The sequence below is a fragment of the Grus americana genome, chromosome 11 (genome assembly GCF_028858705.1).
Source record: "Grus americana isolate bGruAme1 chromosome 11, bGruAme1.mat, whole genome shotgun sequence".
Lineage (NCBI taxonomy): Eukaryota > Metazoa > Chordata > Aves > Gruiformes > Gruidae > Grus > Grus americana.
The window spans coordinates 9,079,683-9,107,650 of NC_072862.1; the positions used below are offsets into that span (position 1 = coordinate 9,079,683).

Consider the following 27,968-nt stretch of genomic DNA (forward strand, 5'->3'; position numbering starts at 1 on the left):
GCTGAGCGCGAGTGCCTGGACACGGGCCTCAGGCATCACCGGGGGCAGTGTCAGCGTGAGCATCCCCATCCCTCCTGCTCATTCCTGCCTCGCGGTGGTCCCTCAGTTATGCTGGTACAACTCTATGTCTCGTTACTGCATGAACCAGACTGAGAGCTAATCTGGCTTAAATCGGGGCAGGACAGCCTCTCTCTCTTTTTTTTTTTTTTTTTTTAAAAACATGGATTATTTCTCAATCCAGCTCCTCACACGGCTGTACAAACATTTGCATTGGTATCACGAGGGCAGAACAAGGGCAGGAACAGAGGAGGCCGCTTGAACTGCCGCTGCTGAAATAAATACTCATGCAACTGCACCCGAGGCATTCTTAAAATCAACACGCAGGCTCTCAGAAAGCGTTACCACCTAGCATCCTCTACGAGTGAGAAAATGAGCAGAATCACGAATATTTTAGAGTAAGCTGAAAGCAGCTTTTATCATTGGAAGCAAGCAATTTTACAATGGTCTGTAAATTTGCAATGTTCCTTTTTCAATCAGTACAGTAGATGAACAACACATTGTGTACTCATAAAATAAAACCTAGAGATAGGTTCAAATAACAATTTCAGCGCTTTTACAACCTGCTACAGGCAGCAGTTCTTTTTTTTTTTTTTTTATTTACCAATGAAGTTTTAACACTGTCTTAGCTATGGAGCAGTGCAAGTTCCCCAGAATTTAATACCAAAAGGCAGTTTTCCAAGGCATGGTTATTAGACATGGTAACTACAACAGTCCTTGGTCTTATGCTGCAGCTTTCATTTCTATATTACAAATTGATTAACAAATACAGCTGACCAACCTTTTTCAGTGCTATTTCACCAGTGACAGAACTCAGATGCTGAAATATTGAACATCTGAGCTTGCTCCCAGTGAGGTCTTTGCCACCAAGTTCAACACCACCACTGTCAAACTGTAAGTGACTTGGCCCTGGGTCACACAGAAAATCAATGACCAAGTCAGAGAAAGAACCTACATCTGGTGCTCAATGCCATTTCTTCTGCACAGAAAGGCACTGCTGCAGAAGTACGAGGCTCTGCCACCGGACCCATCCCAAGGATTCTGTTCAATTCAACAGGTTGCTTAACAAAAACCTAAGAAAACTCTTATTGTCTCCTAATTCTATAGGAATTTTGCCTAAAGAAATTTAAAGGCATCTTTTTCCCAAGCTGTTTCATATACACACATGACTATAAACAAGCAATGCAAGCTTGCTTGCTCTTTGAAAGGCAGCAGCTGTGTTGTTCCAAAAATCCCTCCTGAACGTAAACATATTAGCACTGTATAAACAGCTTGATTTAATAAGAAATGCAATACAATATTCCCGCTTTGTCTTTGGGATCACGATGTTGATGGCAGCAATAATTCAGAGGTGAATTATGATATCTGCTGAAAAGAAAGAAAAAGAAAACTCTCCAGCTATAGTTGTGAATTAATTTCTTTTCCTCTTAGCTGAAAATGAGAAATGACTATAATTTAGTTCCCATTTAAAAGTTGCTGTTGGCTAAACTCTAAAATCTTAATTGCTTCTTAATATTCTCTGCTTATTTTTCCCTTTGAAACCAGTCTATAGCATTGTAGTGTTTAGATTAAAAATCAGAATGGAAAACAAACAGTGGAAGGTCACCAGTCACTCCTAAAATATGTTTTTTTCTTTTTCTAAAATGACAGAACTTACTGTGTATCAAAGTATTTTAGCTGATTTCCCAACTCTAGTCACCCTCCTGCACCTCTGTGAAAAAGAAAGCGGCACTGACCCTGGGTTTTCCTTACAGTGTCAATACTCAGGACTCATTCAATTTGCAACAGAATATAGTGGAAGTGCTAGAAAAGACATGTTTCAAGCCATATTATGGCTCAGCATGCTATAGGAACTTGCCTTGCTGCAAAAAAACCTGAAGTCACACTCAATCCCTAAATAGTTTGGAGGTCACTACCAAACACACTCTGCAATTCTCAGAGCTCGTAGAAAAGGCTGTGAGAATAACAGTGGCAAAGACTGCAGACAATCCAAGTCAAATTTTAAACTGACCTTGAAGAACTGCAGAAGGATCTCATGATACTGAGTCTGGGTATAAAATCACAGATGCAAAACAAATGCAAAAATACTTGGCAAAGTACACCTTACAATGCACACGTTTTAACGGGCTCTAGATGAGCTAGTAGTGCTCCAGCAAAAGATCCTAAAATCCCAGTGAATAGTTCTCAGAAATACTCAGTGGTTGTTCTCACAGCACACAATTTCAGGAACCAGTACGAAAGGAATCAAAGCAGAAAAAGAAATACCAAATTCTCGACTCAATGCTAAAAGAAATCAGTTTCATGCACTAGAGGTCCTGGGAGCAACAGTCCCCCTTGACGTGCCCACAACAGCACAAGGATCAGCCAGGCCAGCTTTTCCTCAAGAGGAATCAAAAATGCACAGAAGCGAACTTCAGTTACAGCCACCATTGTCCCTCCTGCCCAGGAAGCCTAACTGTCATCCAGCCCCAGCAAACTTCATGGCTCCTGGTCATCCTGCGACGGTGCTCTCCTCATTGTTCTGGGATAAGAGGCAGTGCAATTTTTGCAGCTTCGTTATGCTGACCTAGTTTATTTTCCACTCTACCAACTTAAAATCACATCGTCCTCTTTGCACAGCAGTGCCATTAAAAGTACTGAATTCAGGAAACTTTACTAGAAGGTAATTCAGAGCCGCTGCTTGCCTGCGAGTTCCCATCCCTTTTCATTACTGAGATGGCCATCACACTAAAAAAGACGGAAGTGACCCTTTCTCTTCAACATCAATCATATTCTTTCGCCACATGTCCAGGATCCACATGGAAAAGGAACTGAGAACAGCAAATTACCTCTGCAAATAAGGGAGTCTCGTTCAGAAATGGCACAGATCGTTTCCAAATACGTTCAATTACAAGAAGTCTCTAATGAACACAGCATGGAAGCTCAACAGATAAAGAAAGGAAAAGCTTCATCAGACAGTGACTGCTTCCTATTGCTCTCCTTTTCAAATAAAGAGAACAAAAAAAATGAAGCTTCCTTGCAAGACATCATCACAAAACTTATTTCATTGATGTATCACAGAATGAGTTACAAAGGATCCAGACAGAGATAAACGTTTTGCCAAACCTTCACAAGCAACCTCCCTAACTCCTTATTTTGGTCCCTGGATAATAGGGCATCCATGCATTGCAAACAAGCAGAAGGCTTTGCTCTGCTTCATTGTTCTACTTATGTCACCTCTGGTCTCAAATCATCTAATCCCACAAATGCTCAAAAACGCAAAAGTGAAAATATCATTTGTTTTACCCTCAGAATGTATTGCCAAAGGGTAACCATGTCTCTTCTGCATTTTCTAGTTCCCTGGCTTTTGTTTTGTGATGCTTTTTCTCACACCAAAACAAAGACCTGCTGCGCAAGAAAAGACCCCTTGGTCCAGCACGCCTGTCCCCTTGAGGGTTATCCTTTCATAACAAGCGTTTCTCTGCTGTGCACTTCAATACCACGTTTCCCATACTGAAAAATCTGTCTCAAACTCGTTTTCATGCCATTTGCTTTGATGGTGTTATTTAGCAAATTATTCCATATGTTGCCCATTACATTTTAAGCTAAGTATTTCTTCCTGAAAATCCAGATCACTGTTCCTTTCAAACTTGTAAATTAGACTCTGCAGTGTTTGAGGATCTCTTTCTTCCTTACTATAAAACACTCACAGAGATAAACATTTTATTTCTCCTAAGGAAAGGTAATCACACTGAAAAGGGCACACAAAATGCTGTGTTGCCACTTCAGTGACATGGTCTGCACAGTGTGAAATGTTACTGTGAACGATTTGTGTTCTAGTTGCTTGTTGATTTATCCTAAAACACACGCCGACTTTTTTAATACACTCTCTCTATTTGTCAAAAAATCCTCAGAACTATGAAGGTAGACACAGGAGATTATTTTGAAGCTAGTACACATGTGCTCTCAAGTTTGTTTGCTGTTCCTTGATATGTTGCTTTGTATTTTTCAAAAACTTTTGACTGCTACATGACATACTTTCCATGTCTATATTTAAAATTTAATCTCCACCTTTTCTTTTAGTATCAATTATACACAAAAAATTGATCCACTGCTGTCAAGGGTATTAATGACAATGCTCGTAATTTTACCAAAGCCACTGATGAATGTTAACTACTCAGGCATATTATGGAGAGCAGATAAGAAACAATTACTGTCCATATGCAAAATAACAGACATCACTAAAAATGTAATTTGGTTTCAGTTATAGTCTTTGTTCATGTATCTTCCTTGATTTATGTGCGTGTTATTACAAAGCAAATAAAAATTATATGAGGTGCATGGCTAGGAATTTTGAAGATAAAAAGTATTTAATTTTAATTAATATATCTTAATTTTAGACTTGAGTAATATTATGATCTATAATAGAATTCAATGTTTATCAAAAATTAGTCTCTAACTATTGGTCACTAAGCCAGTACTTTCCAACTTTAATATCTTCTCAGGGATGGTATTGTTACACTTTGAATGAATTAAACACTAATTTTGCAATTATTCCTCTAGATCCATCAGTAAAATTGCAGGAAATACAAATGTTTTCCAAACAATGAGAGGTACCAACATTCTTCTTGATAGTCGCTGTTAGCATTTCATTTCAAAAACCTTTTCTCCTTAGAAGACCATTTTGTAGCAACAGAAGACAAATATTACTAACTCCTCGTTACAGTGCTTCAGGATATACCATATCCTTCATGGGCTTGCCTGTTGTGAATGTGACCAAGTTTGGTCCTTCACGTGAAGAATATATATATTGAAGGGCAGGACACTACAATGGTGTGTCTGGATTGTGGCAGGGATAGAGTTAATTTTCTTCCTAGCAGCTAGCATAGTGCTGTGTTTTGGGTTTAGGACGAGAATAAACACACTGATGCTTTAGTTGTTGCCAAGCAGTCAAGGACTTTTCAGCTTCTGGTCCTGCCCTGCCAGCCAGAAGGCGGGGTTGCACAAGAATCTGGGAGGGGACACGGCCATGACAGCTGACCCCAACTGGCCAATACGATATTCCACACCATATGATGTCATGCTGCTTATATAACTGGGGGGTTGGCCAAGAGGCAGTTGGCTAGAGAAGTGTCTGAGCTTTGACCTTGAGCGGTGAGCAATTGTGCTGTGCATCACTTGTTTTGTATATTCTTTTATCATCATTATTCTCTTCTGTCCTATTAAACTATCTTTATCTCAACCCACAAGTTTTACCTTTTTTTCTTGGTTTTTTTCTGATTCTCTTCCTCATCCCACTGGTGGTGGTGGTGGGGGAGTGAGCGAACGGCTGTGTGGTTGTTTTAGCTGCCGGCTGGGTTAAACCACAACAAATGGGATCTTCAGAACCTTTCCAATTTCAGCTTTTGTGCACATATCACTGCCATTTTATTCATTGCCTTACTGCAATGATGTTAATTACTTGCAAATGTTAATAGAAATTATTTTCACAAGACTATTGTCATCTATTTATTAATATTCTTTCAAAAGTTGCCAGCCTCAACAATTTGGCCAATTAATTGTCAGTGAAATGGGTGTACTGAAAAACAGCTTGGTAGTTTTATAATTCATTCTGCAAATTTAATGATCATTGGACTGCTATTTCTCATCAAAGCTACTTTTCTGTGTCCCATCTAATCAGATTTTGAAATCATTCCTAAATACCTTCTCTGACGCTAATCCCTGGTTAATTTTCACTACCAGACAAACGAGGCATCTTTGGGTTCTAGTTCTGGCACAAGAAGGTGCTGCAGGTTTTAATTTACTCTAAATCAAACGGAGATGGATTTGTTGATGCTAATCCTAGTCTCCACCTCCGAACCAATGCCAATTGGTGTAAAGGACAGTATCTCTTTGTGAGGGGCAATCTTTACTTTCTGCAGCTTGCACTTCTGAACACTTCACCAACGCTAAAGAACTCCTACTCAGAGCATTGCTATGTAACATGAACCAAGCTTATCCCCCTTTCTTGAAGTACAAAGGAAGAAAAGAACTGCTTAAGATCACACAGGAGGTTGATGGCAAAGATACCTATGGAACCAAAGTCCAGTCTGGGCTTTTCTCCCATGACCACCTTTCCTGAAGGCCAAGGAAGATACCTTTTTATAGCTGTATTAGAGGGACTAATAGTGAAAACATTTGTCGGCATTACAGCTGGCTCTACCATTGCTAGAGCTCTACCAAGCTCATTTTTATGACACAAAAATAAATATTTAAGACAGCTGAACAGTTAACCAACAGAGCTTTTCTAGCATCCAGAGAGTTATCTATTGCATCTATCACCGTAACATCTAATAAAATAAAAAACATAGGACCACATTAAAAAACACCACCTGAAAAGTTTTTTAAATCATAATCAGTTTCCAATCAAAAGGAAACAAGCTCACCTCCAGTAGACAAGCACAGCAATGAGCAGAATGAGGCACACGAAGGTTAGTGCTGAGACCACAATAAGCGGGATGATCCATTCCATTTTACCAGGAGAAGGTCTCGTGGCCATGCTGGAGCTGTTCTTGTCAGCTGTGTGTTAAACACATCACAAAAATAATCACTAAATGGAAAGAGAATTACTGTATGGAAAAATGTGTAAGCAAAACAAATATCTTGTCCGTTTTACATGGTATGAGTATGGCATGAGTAAACAGAGCAAAGATCTTCTAACTGCAGGGTGGGACTCCATTTGTCTGTAGTCTGAGACATGAGAGCACAAAAGTATGGTGTTTATTGCCACATATGGCTTGGATTTTACTACTGCCTGTAATTACAGTCTCATAGACAATTTTAGGACTCTATCGTGCAAGCACTTATTATCAGATGTGGAGTAACCTGCTGAGTCATTTCACCACGGTAACAAAGTAAACGCTTTGCTCGGTCATCGGTGTTTGCAGATAAATGCACTCCGTTTCTCAAGGCTACAGGACAGCCCTGTTTGCAAAGCTCAGTGTAATACTTTGCTTCAGAAAAAAATTTCTTGGTAACTATCTTAAAATAAAAAATCCTCAACATGTTGGGTGTCATGTCACATCATTTGCGGAATTGTCACAATCTGGTGAGTTACTGCATACGAAGGCACTTTTTAGCATATGGATTGTCAAGATGGATGGATGAATGAATGGATAGGATGTGTTGTAACTGACAGAAGAAATCATTATGCCACAGCTTTTGAACAAAATTAAAGTTGGTCAATATCCTGAGATCTGGCCGAGTAACTCTGTTTCACTTTTCGCATGACATCTCATTAAAATAACTGTATCGTATATAAGATGAATACCTAGAGGTTCTGCAAGTACTGGAGCCATTGAGCATAGACATTGTATCAATGTATTTCAAAAGACACCTAATTTGTGCAAATTCATGTAGACTTGACGAATAAATTGTTTTAGACAAAATGATAAAAAGAAAAATACAGAAGTGGATTTTGTATATTATTCACATTTCCTAACAAACATGAGTAGTTGATCAATACCTGTCAACAGGAGGTAATGGGAAAGGATTAGTGTAAACAGCTTCAGATTTGAATGAGGATTGAAACGTACGCACTTGACTTCTACTTTTTAGCCTACGTGAGTCTTCCTTACCAATGTGCTTCCTTGCCCTCGTTCAGTATTATCATATCTTCTGAAACTGCTGCAAATCCTACCAGAAGAATATAATTGCCTTTTCACCGTAGGCAGGCAAAACACAGATAATTGGAAGTCACCAGATGTCACATAATATGCAGTCATACTCCATTTTAATAGCATTTAGATTATACTCCTCCATAGGCAGGAGTAAAATTCAACTAACATGGAAGTAAAGGTTAATTGTAAATGCTTTTGCCTGACTGCTGAAAACAGAGCAAGGCTGCGGGCTGCTGCAAGCCCAGCAAGAAATCTTTCTAGTTTTAAGAACTAGGCTGATGGAGGTAATGCCCTTTAGCAAGCAGCCTAAATGAGGTGCTAATCAGAGGGATGTTTGGGGGAAGTGAACGTGCACCGGGTATAGAACTGATCAAAGGAGAGATGAGTAGCCAGTTGTCTCCAACTTCAGTAAGAAAGGCTACGGAGGTTACCAACAGTGCCACTTTGCAGAATAGGCACACAACGTCGTGCCTCGAGCCAGTGGTGAGCTTTCTTCTTCACAGCATACTAATAATACACAACATACCGTTTTTAAGACAGGTCTTTGATTTCCTTGACTAGCAAAGAATATGGAGAAGAACAACCCCAAAATTAAAGCAAAGGCTTATTCTCTGTATTTGCCAAACTTGCAAAAATCATGAGCCCTGAGGCACCGGTTTTTATCAGTGCACTTCAAATCATTTAACAGCATGAAAAAATTAAGCCTGTGAGGTAAGCGTTACTAATCAGAATGGTGAAAGGGACAAAGCAAAAAAACCATGCAATGTAATAAAACTTCGTAGGAGAGCCAAACAGTCCCACCACCTTACATCCATTAGGATGTTGCTTCATTTCTCTCCAAAGACAGTATTCTGTTTAGTTTCACCTCCACATATTTCAACACAAAAACATATGTTTCTGTTTGCATGGGAAGAAAATTAAATTCCATTGTAAGCACAGCATGGGCTGGAGTCCCAGTGCAAACTATTAAATTCTGCAGTGCTTACGATGCTCCTCTTACTCAGTCTACTGTGGAGAACACACTTCTCTGACCCTGCCAACTCCCTATACCGCAGATGTGAGGATAAGAAAGCATTCAGAATGCTGAGTGCCAGAGCAGCAAATGCCATTCCTGCATGCTGATGGCTGGCCCCGAAATTCCAGTTGGGAATGCCCAAGCAGTGATATGCTTCAGACAAAAAGAGACTGTTCCTGTGCTGGCTTTGAAGACAAAGTCTTAGGTGTTTTCCACTGCTTAAGTAAAGTGTTGAGAGAGCTTAAACAAACCAATGCCAATAAAAATTGTACTAGAATGACAGCTGGGGCCAGCAGGACAGCTCGAGGGCTGGCGCCTGTCTTGAGCGCCATGGCAGAAGAGCCTAAGAAAAGGCAGCACGCTGGGTAACTTGGAAAAAGAGTTGAAGAAAATACACAAAAAGGCAGATATGGGCCTTTATAGCTTCCTGTTCTCCTACATAACAAAATATTATAAAATAAAAAATAGCCAGCATTTCACTCTTTTTCCAAAGCAAGAATGTTGAGCCTTGATAGAGTCAACAGCATATCCTTGTAACGGTGCCCACCATACGCTGTACTTTGGGCAGGGGGGGAAGCTTAAAAAATGGACCAGGAAACACCATTTTTGCTAAGAAATATAAACAGTTTCCAGTGGCATATGCCTTCGTTGAATTAATTCAGTTTGCCTTTTACTGGCTTGGAATTCATCCCAGTAGGAAGGAATAAAAATTATTACAGCATATCTGTTTCAGGAGGTCCCACACGATACAAGCCCTGGCACCGCTAAATCCACTCCTGCGTCTGGAAAAACCCGTAACTCCTGGGCACCACCCATTCAGCAGTTCCATCCAGGCCCTGGATGGATGAGGCCCTGGCACACAGTATTAGAGGGCATTTGGCAGCGAGGGAGGCTTTGGCAGCGCAGCTCTTGCACAAAGGTCAAGGCAAGAAAGAGGCATTCTATGATTTGTGAAATGTACTGGTTTTCTTTATATTCTTGGTAATTGGTTCCTGCGAATAGAAACATGTTTATTTCCCTTAAGTAAGACTGCTTGCTATAATAAGCAACCATAGCTGTAATACATAACCTATCTACCTTTATCATCCATTGCACAAACTGCCAGGACAAAGTTCTGTTTGTTGTACCGTTACAGATACCGTTAACTATGACAACACGCGTGTTCTACAGGCCAAAAGAAAACCCCCGCTGCTGAACTGCCTCAGATCATTCCGGTCACTTAAAAGAAAGTCACCTGCTCATCTTTCCTTTGAGTAAAGGAAATTATGGACTTCTACAAAGGTGTCAATTAATTCTGGAAAATAGTATCGGCCATATTATTAAACAATGAAGAGGCAAAAGCATGTTTTTTAAAAAAAGTATTACCTTTGATACAAGCTCACACCATTGTGCAGCTGTTTTCCCCCTATTTCTTCACAGGCATTCCTGCAGTAGTCACACTTACAGGCTGTGCACAGCTAAGCACGGCTTTTCACTGTTTTGTAAATAGATGCCAATCATATTTAATCCTGATGTCAGATATCTGAAATTCATACTGTTCGCAAACATCAAATAATTCAGTCCTTTCATTTTCAAGCCATTCTGCTGATTTCTCCTGTAGGTTGCCATGCAAAATGGCTCAAGTGCCACATGAAAATACAGCTTAATAATCCTTGCCACGTATGGAGAAAGAAAGAATTACACAGATGTTTAATTATCCTAATGAGGTTATTCCCCAAAAGGCTTTTGTAACCTCAGACCTGGCAAAGACTGTTCTAAAACCCAAAATTCAGTCTCTGCTAAAAGCATACACTAGGCTTGAAATTTAACCCTGCACATCATGATCTCTCTATAAAGCTCTTTCGTGGGAGGAACTCGGCAGAAGTGGGTGAACACTGAGGGGTGGGAGAACCTGGCTGAAGTTCGGATCAAGGGCCAAACCCACGACTCTGTTCTCGGTCCCAGCTCATGACTCAGGCAAAAGCCCCAACTGAACAGCTATTACTTTGCTCACAACAGCCCATTTGTTATCTCCTGTCAAATACAAAGGATCTGTTTAACCGTCCGGCACAACAAACCAATATTCTGTGGGATAATATCTGCTCTGGCCTGATTAAACTGAATCATGCTGGGGTTGGGGTTTTTTTCCCCTCCTTTTTTTTTTTTTTTTTGGTAGAGCATCATTCTAATTGCTGTTTTTCTAATTTTCAGGTTTCAGAGTCGCAGACAATGCTGAGCAGCTGCGTGTGTAACAGTTGCAGATCAAAGGTACAATTAGTCTAATGTGGGCACCAAAACAGAGAAAAGGATGATCAGGAAAATGAAAGAGGAGAATGCAAGCAAGCGTTCAGTGACAGAAGAAAATCATTAGCGTTGGCCGATACCACCAGACAAGAAGAGGCCAATGCCATTTGGAAAATAATGACATGGCCTCGGGAGAGGTGTGTGTGTATGTGCGTGTGAAATAAGCACTAAAAGAAAATGAGCCTTGCTGTACTAATTGGCCTCGCACTTTCCCCGTAATTTCTCATGTGTTCCCTGTTCTCTAATCATCCACACTCATGAGTACTTCCCCATTCAGTTATCTCCTTACAACTGCTAATTTGATGCTATATAATTAATTTTACAAGTGTACATTGTTATGAAACAATTTTCTACTCTTTAAAATGATTAAACTTTCCACTCACAAAAACATTTTTGAAACCTTGTCAGCTTTTAAAAAACTGCTTTCCTGGAGAAAAGATGCATCCAAAAAAGTTTCTGCCCTCAAGGGGACACAGTAAGCTGCAGGGGTTCTTTCTGCTCACTTTGGAAGTGGCCTTCACCCTCTTTTAACTGTCCTGATGCTCAGGAATGCTTTCAGACACCTCTGGCAATGTTCTCTTGGCATCACTGGTTGTTCTCTTGATTTCAGGTTTACCTTGTTACGGAAAATCTTCTAGGCCCTTTCTCACAGGAAGAGGTCTTGCTTATGTCTGGAGTTTCACTGAACTCAACTCCTTGCGTGAACTGGGTCAGATCTGTCTGTATGAATTACAAATTTCCATTTTACTGTGGAAAACCATTAAGCTGAAGCAACTAGTCTTAGGCTTCATGCTGGTATTTGATTGATGGGCCAGTTCACCATCTGTGGGTTTTGCTGGCATATGTCTTTGGTAACTTAGATCTAGCCTGGAGAAAAGCTCCTTCTCCTGCATTCTCAAGAGTCTTCTCACAGGGGTAGCACTCCCAGCAGGCCAGCCAGGCCTTACTCAGACACATCTAGTGAAATATTTGGGCAAATTCCAGGTTAGGTAGACCTCAGCCATCCACTGCAGAAGCCTCGGGACAAAAGATGCAAAGAAAAGGACTTGCCTGAAGAGACTTTGAAGGACAAGGTCCTCACACCTGGTATAAAGAGATTCAGACTGAAAGCCTCTGTCCCAAAGCCCATAAGAAACATCTCAAAATGTTCTCAGAGCTGAAAAACACTAGCCCTTCCCAATGTCTAGACAAGGTTTGTAACCAACCTAACTTCTTCCACCTGGAGGTCAAGGGCAGGAAATGAACCTCTACCCAAGGGGCCCTTCTTCATCTCTGAATAGTCATTTCCCAGCCCTTGTGCTGCCGACTGTCCTCTTCAGCACGCCGAGAGGCCTGGGAGAGGCTTGTCTGGGAAACTGAAAACATGGTACAGTTCCTTCTCCTCATCCCAAGTACATCACCAGAGTTTTAACTAAGATTTAACTAAGGTTAATTTGGGTGAAACAGGCAACTCTTTAATTTCTCTCTTCCCTTTTTCTGCAAGTGAGCAGAGGTCTTAAAAGAGGCTGTCTAGTAGGAGGCAGAGCGGCACCGAACCACTTTCAGTGATAGTTCTCTGCATGCTAAAGAGAGACAGAAATCACTACAGATTAAGGGGACAGATACCACTCACAACAACCAGTATGACTTAGCAGTACTAGCAATTATTTCCCCATGCCATTGATTTTCATCTTTTTCATGTTAACTTCACCATGGAATAAAACCCAATCTAATAACAACCCTTTGTTACGGGCTGAGAAACAAGACCAGCTACCCATCTCTCCTCCAATTTATTAGGCTGAGACTAAGCCATGAGGCCCTTTCTAGGTCTTGTATAAGGGATACTGTACTTGGGCCATCCAAGAAACTGGCACATGAGAAACAGCGAAGCAGAAGGCAGGAAGAACCAAAGACAACTATTTCAGAGGCAGTTTTACCCGGGCAGATTGAATTGCTGGGGTTTGAACCTAAATGGTGCTGAATGCTTACTCCCAACATTGCAAAGCATGGCTAGGACAAGTGCCCTTCTTCCTGATAAAAAGGTGATTAGGGCAAGTGGGATGTTGAAAACTGCCTGACAGGAAACTCAGACCATATTCAGTGGGAGCACTGGACTTCGAAGAAAATTTCCAGTTGAGGAGTAAGAAAAACAGCAGTGTATTTTAAAAAGTCAGCACAACTTGGTGCAGGTTTCTATGCTTCTGCATTGTTAATCTGTTCTCTTACAGAACAGTTATGATTCACAGCACTAGAGGCAGGTCAGCATTTCTGTAGCAAATGTTATTAAAGATTGGATTTATCTTTGTTTTTTAAATTGGTTCTGAGCTATAACTGAGTGCACAATGTCTGCATTTTTGTGTTTATAAATGTAGGGGAAAAATAAATATGTAAGGTTTTTTCCCAATAACTCTAGAGCAGCTTTGATGGAAAAACGAAATTACAAAACAGTCTATAAATTAGCAAAATAAACAATAACAGTAAAAAAACAAACAAAAAATGCGCACTATCTTATAAATGCTGCAGTAATACACATAATCACTCAGATAAACTCATTGCCGTATCTAAATCTCAGTCCTTCCTCTGCAAATAAATCCATACGCAGTACTCCATTTGCTCCTTGCAGTTATAAGATCTCTTTTCCTCACCAGTGCCTGGAGCTCCCCAAGCAGAAACACGTGCATACGCGCTGCACTTTCTGCACAGTGAGTTGGGAACACCGCGAGATACCTGTTTGCATAGGCCTGTGCAGCAAATCCTGACCGCACGGGGCTGGGTGCACACGCGGATCACCTGGGCATGCTTCCAAAAGGTTGTATTTGCTGTGTACATACTGTGGAGTTGGTACACACATCCAGAGTTGGCGTGTACAGGAGTATCAGTAATTCTCATCAGGACAGACACAGAAAATACATGAGCTCTGCCCAGCTAAGATTTCTATTTTTCTTTTTTTTTTTTTTTGTTTCTTTTTACAGGAAATAAAGAAGGTAACACTAGTGCAAAAGGTGCTTTGTCTTGGAAGATCAGAGCATGTAGGTTTTGTGGTGAGAAATAAACCAGCGATGATCCTGTGTTTGAGAGAATCTCTCAAAGCCCAGTCAGGGAGAATCCTGCAGATAAACTAAATTAGCTTACAGCATATATAGCAACCTTCCCATGAAACACCAGCTCGGCACAGCAACCGCTCTTCCAAATTAATTTCACAGCTATAGTTCACTGCACTCCCCTCTCTTTTATTTTTCTAAACAAAATTCTTAATGCAGCATGTTGGGGGTTAACATTTTTCCAAATTTTCTCTTCTAGTAAGCTACAAAGACCATGAATCTGTCCCAGTAAAATAAAAAGATGATCCTTCTCCGTCTACTCTCCCCAGTAACAATTTGTGGGTTGGGTCCTGTGATGACCTGCCCATCAGATGAAGCCAGGCACCCCAAAAATGTTGTATCTACTGGAAATTAGTAAGGAATTTGGATTGCGTCATTTTCCAACAGTCTTAAAAGCAGTTTCCCTGGAGGTCACTCACCTGGGTTAATGGTGATGAATTTGTTATCTGAGGGGTATTCCTCTGGAAACCTGTCCTCCTTTGGAGGAGGTTTTCTCGTTGTCTCTGGTCTTCGTGGGATCTTCCCCAGGTAAAGTTCATTGGTGAACACTGGCGGCACTTGGGTGGAAGGGAGCGGCTGGGGCTGAGTGTCCGCTTCAGCAAAGCTCTCCTCCTGGGGACCTCCAGCCGTGGGGGCAACGTTTTGGTTTGGCTCTTCACCCGATATGGTTTTATTTCCTTCCTCCTCAGCAGTCCGGTTGGGGGAAGCTGTGGCCACGTTGGGCTCCGTGCTATTACGTGCCTCCGTGGCCACCGTTGCCCTGTGTTTCTCCTTCTTCTCGGCATCCTTTTCTTCCTCTTCCTCATGCTCCCGCTCCCCGTCCTCGCTTTCACTCTTTTCATCCTTCTCCCCCTCCTCGGCTCCCTCGCCGTCCTTTGTCAGCGCCGAGTCACGCTCTGGCCCCGGGGAGGCGGCGGCCTCGGTGGCAGCCACCACCGGCCGTCCCGCCTGCTTGCTGGGGGCGGCTGCCGCGGGGAGCCGGGTGGGCCACACGCTGCTAGGGAAGGAGGAGATGCCACCACCGCTGAAGCCCAGCCCTGCCAGCAAGGTGCTGGTCACCACTGAGGCAACGGTGGCCTGGCTGCCACTGGAGGAAGGCCCCATCCCCGTGGCCATGGACACAAAGGAGAAGGGGAGCCCTGAGGAGGTCCAGGTGGACGAGCCGGAGCTGATGGGAGCCATGTCAGCTGAGGAGGCAGGAGATGCTGTGGGCTTGAGGAGGTCACCGGCAGCAGAGGGGAAGAAAACACAGCAGAGAGTATCAGCAAGGGCCCCAACATGCTATCTGGGGTAATTTTTCTTTTGCTTTTCCCTCCCTTTCCACACACATGCCATTCTGGTTGCTATTCTCTTAAAATGAGACTTATACCAGCGGGATGCAGGGCCAAGCCAGGAACGGGACATGCCACAGAGCTACAAGGCAAACCGCGAAGGGAGAAACCTCCCTGCATTCACCACTTCCAAACAATTGCTATCATCAAAAACCTCTTTATCCTTATCTTTATTTTACAGGAGGACCTTCTCCACCCACGTCACTGGTGACTTGTGAGTAATGTTTCCTCTCAGGGGTGAGGAGGATGTAAAGGAGTTTAATGAGTTTAGCTGCATTACTCACAGTGCTTTAATCCTCAGAAGTTTAAAAATACAGCGTTACATAAGGGCTGTCCCAAAATAAGGGCTGTGCTGCCAACGTGAGCATCTGTGGCTGGTGGGTCTGCTCTGACAGGGAACTCTGGCTCTTCCCACGTACATTGTGAGGACCTTGAATGGTACTATTTTTATTTCCTTAATTTACCTATCAGCATTATTCTCCTAAGGACTGGTGCAGCAGTGAGGCATTGATCTCCTTAGAAAAGACCTGCAGCACGGCCAGCTGGGCGCTCCTGAAGGACTCGGAGAGCATCAGGAGACCTTCAGCAAGTCACCACCTCTACCAGGACCACCAGGCTGTGGCACCCATGCATAGACTCAGCTTGCCCCATCCACAAGCCCTTCCCTGGCCACCACTAGCGACCCAGAGCCAGTGCTGGCACTGCCCACTGCCCTCGGGGAGCTGAGAAGAAGCAGGGAATGAACCATGGACTTTGCATCCTCTGCACCCTGTTGCTGTTATTCTAACGCCAACGCAGCGCACGCATGCTCACGCATGGATTTCTGTGCACACATGTGTATGCTCTACCGGAAATAAAAAACCTTGGTATATACTTAAAGAACTAGACAAGTCATTTCCCTTCCTGAATTACATGTGGAAAAAGACACTGAAGTGAGTTGACTGCGTACAAGGAATAATTCTGTGGAAGGGCCGGGGTCAGCAGTTCTGCCTGGACAACCTGACCACGCTCCCTCTCTGACTTACTGAAAAATGTTTCATGTTACTGAATTCACCAGCAAGAGGAGCATTAGCTGGAAAGGTATGCATCAGACAAGGACAAACAAGGGTTAAATAGGTGCTACCGAGCATTGAACAAAACTGTAAAATGTTTATTTTTGGAACTGTAATTTATAACTTAACACTATTTCTGCATCTCTCTGCAATTCCTGGTTTCAGTCAGGCTGTGTAGTTGAAATGCTGCAGGAAACCAAGAAAGGCTGCTTTCTCACGTTATTTTTGACCAGCTGCAATCACAGAGAACCTGAGATCTCAGAAGAAAACCTGTGCTTAGAGATTTCAAGCCAAAACTTTAAATAAGCATCTAAACTTTTGGATACTTATCAGTGTGAATCCCTAAGGCACTGTGAGATTTGCTTTTCATGGGCATGTACAGTCTCAAAGCTGGACTGAGTATTAAAATTTGACAGCAGGTTTTATAGTTCTAGAATACCTCTATACATCATTAAACAAACATTAATCATTCAAATTCAAGCTTTATATACGTTACTTGCATACTAGGGAGTATATCAAACTGAAACAGAGTAAAACCAGAAGCAATATACTGACAGTAAATTCAATAGTATGAATTCAGTTTATAAATTTGACTGAACAATTCAGTATACCAAATGCCAAGAAATTTAGGTTATGGACGAGATGCTTTCAAAACAGACAGTGTATTAGAGTTTCACTGTGAATGTATCAACATCTCTGATTCTGGAATACAAAAGTCAGCTTCAGTGACTTGTTACAGTCTCACCTGAACCAAAATTAAAACAAAGAGCTTGTTAAGGCTTTATTCACACAGTAGCAGGTATCCTTAAAGCACTGGGAGAGCAAAGATGCTGTGCGTGAAGCCTTATTCCTGTTGCACATACTTCTGGTCATACAGTTAATAAAGGAAATTAAATTTATTTCCACAGTCATCATTAGGATTATAAATCCCCTCTAAACGAGTTCAGTACATATTTGGGAAGATTTCTGAACACTTGATTCTCCAGTGGTCAAAGGAAGCTAGAAAACCAAACCCCCTCCAATATTTTAGGTGTGTTACAAAACCTTCTGCGGTGGGCTTGAACCGCCGCCTCCCCCGGAAAGCTGGGTCCAGCCGCAGATGTACAAACATCGTGCTGCCACCTGGTGGGAACACCACCCCAAATTCCCGCTGCCCACCCGCACCCCGCAGCGATTTATGGCCACGACTTACCACTCCTGTTTTCACAATTCTGGTCCCCTCGAAAATTCGAGTAGTGTTAGCTGAGAAACAAAGGACAACAGCGAGTCAGCGGACTGAAGGCTTGTCAGAAGACTTGTTCCATACACAGCATCAGACTCAAGTGACCTAACTCTTTGCTTTGCCATAAGGATTTAAGTTTTTAACTCTCTGCTTGTTTTGGTTTTCCATCACCCATTCCGAGGTTTACATATCTGTAAACTGGAGTGGGAGGGAGAGCCCTCAGCAGAGTTAAATTTTGCCCTACTTAATAAAATGTCTAGGAAAGAGTAAAGCTTCAGCACTTAAAAAAACTAAAAAAGTTCTACCAAATCTCAGCTTTACCAGATTTCTCCAATAAACTTTAAAGGAAATCCATGACAAAGGACAGCTTAGCATCCAGTTCTCTAGCTCTCATTTAAATATGTATGTTTTGGAAATCACTGAGGTTGTGTGCACGGTAAAACCTGAACGTCTCCACATGTGGTTGTCAAGGTAGGACTGATCTCCTTTCCTCTTTACATAAAACAGACATCGATCAGACTCACATTCTGCTATAGCTATGCCTCTGATGCATAAATAGTCTCTGCTGAATTTGCTTTAGAAAATCAGTACCAAGAAAAGCTCTGAATTCTCCTAAAACCTGACAAACCCTGCCAGCAGAGAGGCGTAGGCAAACCCCCATCACTATAAGTCAGATTCTGATATAGTCACTGGCCACAATCTGAAATTAGCATTGTCCACAAGCAATCAAACATCTTCTGAAATCATTCCACACCATATTGCACTCTGCAAAGAAAATGTTAAACACACAGAGAGTCATAATGAAAAAATACATATGTGGGTTTTTTTACCTTGGAAGAGCATAGTCTGGCTAAAGTCACTACGCATTTCATTTCGGCAAACTGCTTGAACTCTGAACAGATAAAGGATGTCAGGTGAGACATGGCTAATGATGGCCTTCTGTTTAAAAAAAATAGATATTATTCAGTTTTTTACCCCCACAGTACTGTCCACGATCAGTTTGAAATATATAAAGCATTGCGCTAACACAGGACATCTCTGCCATGTAAGACAAACTTATTTCTAAACAGAAATATTCACTGGTCCCCTGGAAGAGGGCAAGGCCAAGGTCGAAGGACTTCCCTGGGATAAAAGTGATGCACCCAGACCCTGCCCATGAGAAAGAAATGAACACGCCCCATATCTACTCTTGTGACAGCCTTCATGCCTGAAAGTCTCTGCTCTCTTCAGAAAAACCTAAACCCCAAATCATTTGACCTTACAGGAATTAAAATGAGATTTTTATAGGTGGAGACCCAAGTCCCCAATGTGGGATAAGCCCAGAAAAGTCACTGTATGTTCAAACTGGCTATTTATTTTGCAACAAACTCACTATGGCAATTTGATGCCGGTGGCCTGTATAATGGGACGGCTCGGGAACCTGGACTGGGATGTCTCTGTGTACTTTTACACCTGAGACACTGCCCTGCTGCCTGCCAGCTACTCTCTTGTGCTGCCTTACATCCTGGTTTTGGCAGGGATAGAGTTAATTTTCTTCCTAGCAGCTGGCATAGTGCTGTGTTTTGGATTTAGGATGAGAATAATGTTGATAACACACTGATGTTTTTAGTTGCTGCCAAGCAGTCAAGGACTTTTTAGCTTCTCATACTGCCCTGCCAAGGAGAAGGCAGGGGGCAACCAAGAATCTGGGAGGGGACACAGCCACAACAGCTGACCTAAACTGGCCAATGGGATATTCCATACCATGGTATACCATACTATGCTCTGTATATAAGTGGGGGTTGGCTGGGAGGTGGCGCGGCTCAGGAACTGGCTGAGCATCAGCTTCGGGTGGTGAGCAATTGTGGTGTGCGTCACTTGTTTTGTATATTCTTTTATCATTATTATCGTCTTCCTTTTCTGTCCTATTAACCTGCCTTTATCTCAACCTACAAGTTTTACCTTTTTTCTTTCTTTTCGATTCTCTCCCCTATCCCACCGGTGGATGGGAGTGAGCGAATGGCTGTGTGGTTGGTTTAGCTGCCGGACGGCTTAAACCACACCACCTTAGTCCATGATCACATCCGTTCGTATTTTGCAGCAGACAGCAGCAGTAGCTGTGTAGGTCACTCGAAATACCAGTGATCTCTTTAGCAAAACAGTGGCTAGCTCTGTTTCAAGACAGGACAGCCCAGCTGTCTCTGCCAGAGCACTGAAAGCAAATTGCACTTTCCTCTGAAAAAGAGTTTCCTCCTTCTTTTGCCCCTAAAATAGACTAAGCTGTCAATGCTTTCTTAACCTCCAAGCTCTGCTGCACAGCACAGGGTCTCACTGCAATTTATTTCCAAGCTATCACTCCATCACATCCACTGCACTTTTAATTATTTCTTTTACATAAAACAGGATGCTGTGCCCACCTCATTTTTGCTGATTAAGGCTCTCCTCCTTATACCTGATTAAAAAAAAAGTCTCCCTTAAGAGTGTGAAGTTATGACAAGAGAGAGGTTACAATACATCATAACCTTGGGTGCCTTTCAATAGATTCCTTTCTGATTTCGTGAGGCACATCGTTCCCTAATGTGACCCAGATAACAATGTCTAGTGGGGAAATTGAAAATATAAATGGAAATGAAGTAAAAGAATCTTCTTCTAAGGGAATAAGAGAAGTATTATTGTATAACTGATTGAATGGGCCCAGAGGACTGTGTATTTGAAAAAAAAAATACGATAACAGTCATTAGGAATAACACTCTGTGCTGCTGCATTTTTCATGTGCATATACAATTACTGATTTCATTATTCTAGAGGCTTTCTTTGATTAACAATAAACGGAGGCCTTTCAAACCTGAATATGTCACTTTGATTTTATATGCAGAGAATGTTAAAGACCAGTACAATACTTGCTTCCACTTAGACAAGAATGACAAGCAGATCAAATCCTAAATGGAGGAGATAGATCAGTGTTTCCATCTGTGCTGGAACTGTCTTGCTCTTCCCTCTGCTTCCCCCACTGCCAGATGCAGGCAGCGCTTGTACGGGGCCACTCCACAGTAATCTTCTCGCCCTGACCATGCAACTCCTAGTGCTGGCAGCACTGATCAGAAACTGCTCCAAAGTCTGCAAGGGGCTACGTGCAGTGAAAAGCCTGAGCCCAGGAACAGATTTTGGGGGATCGGGCTTTTAATGTGAAAAATCTGTGAGCTGAACACAAGCCTAAAGGTATTCAGAGCCTAACTATTTCCCGAGCCAGCTGCTTCTCAGCAACAGTATATGCAAAAGTGTCTGCAGACTTAGTACTTTATGCACTCACATAAACTATAAATTCACACTCTGGTGTTTCGGGTAGTCTGTTAGGCAATGTTCAACTAACGCTAAAGGTTTTCATAGCAATTCATTGCGAGTCAAACGCTCCCCTATCTGTAAGGTAACAACTGCTTTCCTCCTCTACTTCCTTCTACTGAGAAAATAACAATATAAGGATCGCTTGATACATATGTCTGGGGTTGATGCTGTGGTTTTACCAGGTCCTTGTCACTGTCCTTGGTGAAAGTCTTCTCCTTTTCATCTTCATTTTTAGTCCAGCTATAGGAGATCATGTAGTTCATGATCGGAGGGTGGTAGATGGTTTCTGGTTGGTTCCAGGTTACGAGCAATGCTGTCCTGTTCACAGGCTGCACTTTCATGTTGACCGGGGGAGTGCTGCAAGCTGAAAAACAGAGGGAAAAAATATGAAGCTTCCTAAATAACCGAGAGAAAACAAACAGGAAGAACTGTGCCTCATTCTAAGAGCCAGTTTTTTTTCTTTAATGCCCTTGCCTACAGTAATAGCTTAGCCTGCAATCCACTGAGACCAATAGGATTTAATACCACCTGCAGCTGCTTTCTGCTCTCCAGAGCAAAGGGAACGAGAGAATCCATTCTCTGCAGGCAGGTTGCTTAGTGCTCAACTTAGTTTCGGTCTTGGCATTTGTACATACACTTTAACTTGGTCACTTAAGAACTCCACTCTGGAACATCAAGAAGTCCACCTAAGCAGAGCCCCAGCTTCCCTGGCCCACAGTCTCCTGCCATATGAAGGGGGTAAATGCTCCAGTGTGCTCTGCAGGCCCTGGAAATAGTTGGAACCTCTGAAAATGTGACACTGTTGGGTCAGTAAGTGTTTTCTTCTTAACCCAGTACATTTTTGCACATAAGCAGCAGATACTTTATACTCCTATGAATTTTCCTTCATAGATTCTCAACTGTTTGTCAGTAATGTACCACCAGCACAGGGAGGAGCAGCACTTGGTGGCCCTTGGCCATCTCCTTCCCATAACAGGCAGGGGAAGTGGCCTCCGAAAGCCGTGTCTTCCTAACCCTGCCTGCAGCGGGGAGGCACAAGTTACTTCTCGCTCAGGCTTAAGTAGGTGGAGAGATCAGCATAGGAACAGCTTAACCAGCGGACAAAAAAAATACAACTTCTGTGTACTGCAGACACCAAACCCCAAACTTCTCCAGAGAAGACCAAACCCAGCCCGAACACTTCAGGAGGAGTGGGGTGGGCACAGCCAACTCGCAGCCACTGAAGAAAACACTTTTCAAGCCATTGCAATGTAAAGGTCGGGGTACTAAAGAAGAACACTAGATGGCACTCATATGCTATCGAAAAAGTACATCACACACTTCCCAACTATTAAAGAGTTTAGATTTTTTCCAAGCTTAAAAAATCGTGTTTAAAATGCACAATTCAGGACAGATTCTCACATTCTCTTTCCCAATATAAACTCTGAACCAAGAAAAATCACTTGCCTAAACCCATGTGCTGTGGCAAAGGAGCTGGTCTCTTCTGCCAGTAAAAGTCAAAGTGTCACCCAGCCCATCAAGCTGCCACTGTTTGCAGAATTATTTTTCCCAGTACGACTTTTCCATTTAAAGCCAACACATTCAGCTTGTTTGCGCTCTGCAGGTATGTGACTGCGTGTATATTTGGCCATTATTTCACTTCTAAAGAGTCCTGGCAGCACTGAAGGAGAGAATTGTCTATTCCTCTGCCCGGACTTGCAGGTTGGTCATGTAGCTCTGCTGTTACATTACTGAAATAGCTACAAGTTCCTAAATAAAAATGATTAAATACTGTAAACACCAGTATTACCAGTACAATAGAAAAATACCTGTCAACTGCATTTGTGCAGTTATAACTCACATTTTGTAGCTAGTCTGAACAAGAGAACATATATTGCAGATATACGCTTGGGCAGGAAAGATCTTTGGTGTTTGCTCCTGCCGTGAGTGGCGACAATATTCTGCTCAGCCCAGAGGGATGATCCAGCAAAGCAAAGAAACCCTACAATACCTCAAATCACTTCTTTATTGACAAAACGAGTAAGAGTTTCTATTTATGCTGAGCAGAAGGGACCAAAATGGCATTCTGCTGGCAATACCACAATGTCAGAAGCAACACCTTGGTCTGCTGCCTGCAGCCCCCTTCCCTCCTGGTCTCTGTGAGGAGCATGGCGTGAAGGTGGCCAGGACCTGGCCAAGAGGGTCCTGCTGAAAGCAGTTGCTGTTGTCGGTATTTACAGAGTTTCACAATCCTTGGTATGCCTCTCCATGCTCACCTCTTTCCGCTGAGATAGTCCGATCAATTCTCACTGACATCACTGTTTATTGATAACTGCACCAATAAATCGTAACTGCCCCCTTTGAAGCCCTTTGTCATGACAGAATTATGCTTCAAAATGCCAGGCCAGCCTTTACTGCTCCACCTAATCAAATCCTATCAGAGATGGGAGCCCAGGGTGAAGGACTACCCAGACCTAAAAGTCCTATCCAGTCCTCCTCCTCCAGAAAGACGTGCAGAGATTTATATATTTAAAGTAATCATGCATCAAATTGTTTTAGAAATAATTCAACTAGGTAACCTTCAGGAAAGACAGAGATCGACCTTAATTGCCATACCCCTCTGAACCATGGGCTAGTCAGCTGTTTTTTGGACAAGGACCCCAAGCCACCCTGGGGAGCGGGGACTGTCACCTCCTCTATGCCACGCCACTCTTTGCAGCCAGCTTTGATGCCATTCAGAACAGCTCATGCCAAGCAGAGGAAAGAAGCGGGTATTTCCCAAGGGTACACAGGAGACTTACAGACCTCCCCTCCATGACCCTGCACCTGGATCCAAGAAGGACACGAGCACTTTTAAGCAGCTGAGTGACTCCAATGACTTCACTGAGACAAGTTTTGATGAGGACAAACCTCATTCAGTAAGCTAAAAGGAGACCAAATTTACAATTCTGCTATTTCACAGTAAATATTCCCAAATTTTCATGACTTAGTATCACTTTGTTCCAATTACTCCAAGGCACGTAGCACTACCTGATGTAATTAAGACATAACCAATCTTTTCTGTTCAGCCACGTTTTTTTTTTTTTTAACAGCTTATGAATGGGCAAAAAAGAAATCTTTTTTTATAAAATGAAACATATGGTTTTATTAATTTAACCAAACCTGCTCAGGACACAATGGAATAAAAAAACATTTGATCCAATAATTCAATTTGATGATTTAATTAAAGTGATACATAATAACGTAGCAAATGTCTGAAAGGCAAGAAAAAAAGCATAATGATTTGACCATCTATAAAACAACTGGCATTTTCCAGAGATCTAATTTTCCTTTCAATACTCTGTGTGCCTTGGATTTTTGAAAGAAGATTAAAAGAATCGCAGCCTCCTTGCTTGCTTTTTTTTTTTTTAGGTGCTAAAGAACCTCTACTGATTTTGCAGAATGTGCAGCTGAAGGACAAATAGAAATGCAGAAAGAGCTTGGGACAGGGATAGAAAAGTGTGTGTCTTCCTCTGAATTGAATCTGGACACACTAAAGAGAAACACAAGCAGCTTTTTTTTTTTTTTTTTAACCAGGCTAAATAAGCAAAAATGTCTGCAAATTCATGATTGCCTGAGGAAAAAAAAAAAACCTGAAACCAACAACCAGCATCATTTCACATTGAAATAGCGTCTCAGCTATTTTTAGAAAAAATATTACTAATGCTCTCTTTTAAATCCAGATCCTAAGGGATGATAAAAATATTGAGGGGGCTTTCAGGATGTCTTTCTGCGGCGTAATGCAATACCGAGCAGATACCTGAACTGGCCCTGCATCGGTCTAGCAGGGCACCGAAGCCGCTATGTCCTGGCTAGCAGACGGCCCATGCCAGGACTCCAGGAGGCAGAAAAGCCTGGCAGGGCCACAGGGCTACATCTTGGAGGCACTCAACAGGCAAGCGCGATCGCAGTACCATGCGCATGCCTCGCGGCAGGCAGCGATGCCCGGAGCGTGGTGCGCCTCGGACCTCTCAGAGTGAAAACAACCCCCCTCACCCTCCTGTTGGGTGGTGGGAACTGGGAAGCTGGCAAACACGCTGGCTCCTGCCTTATGGAAAAGTCCTGCAGAAGAGGGAGGGTTGCACGGGTGCATCTGGAGGCAGCCCTCTGGCCTGACACAGGGCAGCCTCAGCCGGCATTTCCAGCTGTTGGCCATGCCCAGGGCTGTCTGGGAGCCTGACACAGTCCTTTCTCCGCAGATCAGCCCGCCAGGGAAGGCAGGAGGCAAGCCGGCATCTTGGCTAGCCTTGTCTTCCAGGGCTCGCTCAAGCCTGGAGAAAACCTGTTTGCCACTTGCAGACAAATGTGGCACGCTAATACAGTCCTCAGCGCTGGCCAGGCCAGCCATACAGAAGAGAATTATTTTCTTCATGTTAAAAACATTCCAATGGGCTGGAACAAACAAAATTAATTTAACAACTCTGCATTCATCTCTCCCATAATTTGATTTGTATGTTGTATTTGGCTACGTAACCTCCATGAGGTTTTCCTAACTGAAGCCTGATAAAGCTTAATCCAAAAACTCCTGGCAGCTCCATTTCTGAGAGCTGAAAGACAAAAAGGGGGCTTATTGTTTTGCAAAAATTAACCACTGATATTACAATACACCCATGAATGTAGAAAGGGCATGGAAGATAAAATGACAGCTGCATTTTTTAATTTTTTTTTTAAAGCAGCCTACATTTCTCTTTCAAAGACAGAAATGCAAAACCAGCCAAACTTTCTGGTTTTTATCATGCTTTTTGCATATGCTACCTGCGGTTATAAAAAAAAGCTGTTTAGGGAAAGTTTGAGAGCGCACCGTATATTCAGTTATTTCTTGTATACCTTCTCCCTGTAAAACAGGTGCCTCGTATGATGAATCCAGTGGCACTGGGCTCAGAGGGATTTATAAAATCCTCTAAAGATGTTCTAAGTTAGCTCTTCCATGCATAAAAATGTCACCACTTTAAAGGCAGTTATTTCTAGCTGTGCTATGCCCTCCTTTGGAAAATCCCACTCTCTCCCTCCTGCTGCATCTCTCAGCAATGCAAACCTGCCGTTCCTTTCCCTGGTACCGTGGGATATACGTTGTGTGATGAAACCCTGACAATTTTCAGCACAGAAAAGCAACGTGCCAGTGAAGTCCTCCATCCCTCCTGGCGAGATGGGCAGGGGTCTTCTAGGGCAATTCCCACATGGAGGGAGGAAACATCGGCATCAGGACGTGCCCATAGTACGTTACTGGCTCAGGACTGCTCACAAGTAGCTCAAAGACAGGGACAAGGGTCTTGTCTTGCTCTGGGAGGCAGCTCCTGGCTGTAAGGTGAGAGGGGCTTCACTTCTTTTTCTCACTGATGTGGATATGGATGGGACGAGTGGCAGGGAACAGTGTTTCTCCCGTACAAAGGAGGAGCACAGAGGATGGTAGATGGGGCATTTCTTCCCACGCACTCAGTGAGAGAGGAACTGAGAGGTCAATATGGGGGTTTCGTGCCTTTCTTCCCCATAAGGGCAAACAGGTTGGTGGCCAAGGTCTTGAGGAAGAGAGGCTGTTTCTTCCCCCTCTGCCCCAGCACGGGGAAGGAGCTGGAAGGGCCAGTCCTGCGGGACAGACGGACCACTGGCTGCTGTTGCTGTAACAACGCTCAACTCGGCCACAAGTTTCCCAGCTGGTTTCAGAGCAACCTGAAAACTGTCATCGATGCCTGTGCTCTCAGCAAAATACTGCACCAAGCTCACTCAGCCCTGCAGCCCTCAGGAACCCGACCGCAGACAAGACAAAAGCGATGCCACCAACAGAGAAGGGAAGAAATATACTTTCAACTATATGTATATACACACACATCTATTCCTTCTTATTATTAGACCCTCAAAACTTCAAATAAGCCCTGATATTCAGAAATATGGGATATACTGCAGTGAGAAAACTCACACTTGCTTTCAATGCCGTGCCAACAGTGCCACGGTAAGGGAGGTGACACAGTGCCAGACTCAGCAACCTTGCATTGGCGTGACTCCGTGGAGACGCTTGGGAAGAGACTCCAATCCATAACAGCAGCATTCTTTGGGCTGTCGGATTCAATCTCAGAGTTCAGTGAGGGCTGTGCTCCCAAAGGATAACAAATAGACTACGAGGATCATACGCAGAGACAACACAGGCTTTAATACATAGAAAAGTGCTAAGAGGCATACTTACAACATTTTCCCCCTTCTCCTTTTACTAAACGTTTGCAGGTTTTTTTGCTTTGCTTTAGTGTACGTTGTTAACTTCTCAGAGTGCTTATAAATGACATTATTAATATATAAGGATAATTGCTTTAAAGACAAGCACGCGCTTTTCCTTTACCTTTGCCTGCACTTTGCCAGCGGGCGTTCGCAGGCTCCGGAGCATGCCGTACACACAAATATTTGTGTTGATCTACTTCAATCCACAGGCAGAACGTAGCTAGGAGATAGACTATTTATCTTCCCCGTTCTTCCCTATGCTTCAGACAGACAGGGTTGTTTCTTAAGGTGTGCGGGACACCGACAGACCCTGCACTTGTTTTATGAGCCTGTGAAATAACCTCATGAGCAAACCAGCACGTGGGGCGCTTCGAGAGAGGGGCTCTGGGCAAGCGGGGCTTTGCCCCTCTGCTGCCTGCCCACTTCCCGAGGTGGACGCACAACCAGCATTTGGATTCATTCCTGTATGGTTTTCTTTGTAGCATTTGAGTTTCCATGGCATCGCAGCAACAGACCTTGTTTTACTGAAAGGCATGGACTGTGTGTTTTACTACATTGTGTTTGAGCCCAAATATTTCATATATTTCACAAACAGTGTTTCTACAGCTGTGGCCTGAATCCTCAGCGGGCGCAGACCAGCCTTGCACCATCACATGCCACGCTGGGCTAAACTGCTGTCTGCCAAGGATCTGCCCTGCAAGTTTTGTGTTTATATTGCACACATGCATGCGCACATGCAGAGGGT

General features: G+C 43.0%; 1 protein-coding gene across 2 annotated transcripts in view; it reads right to left on the reverse strand.

Annotated features, from left to right (window-relative positions):
* PTPRG (protein tyrosine phosphatase receptor type G) overlaps positions 1-27,968 on the reverse strand; it is a 408,891-nt gene that overhangs the window by 61,389 nt on the left and 319,534 nt on the right. For both annotated transcript variants that reach the window (XM_054838538.1, XM_054838537.1), the window contains exons 9-13: positions 21,178-21,362; positions 18,508-18,616; positions 17,648-17,697; positions 14,492-15,284; positions 6,462-6,594 (exon numbers count right to left, since the gene is read on the reverse strand). In XM_054838538.1, the coding sequence (XP_054694513.1) occupies positions 6,462-6,594; positions 14,492-15,284; positions 17,648-17,697; positions 18,508-18,616; positions 21,178-21,362 (1,270 nt within the window). The remainder of the gene's footprint in view (positions 1-6,461; positions 6,595-14,491; positions 15,285-17,647; positions 17,698-18,507; positions 18,617-21,177; positions 21,363-27,968) is intronic.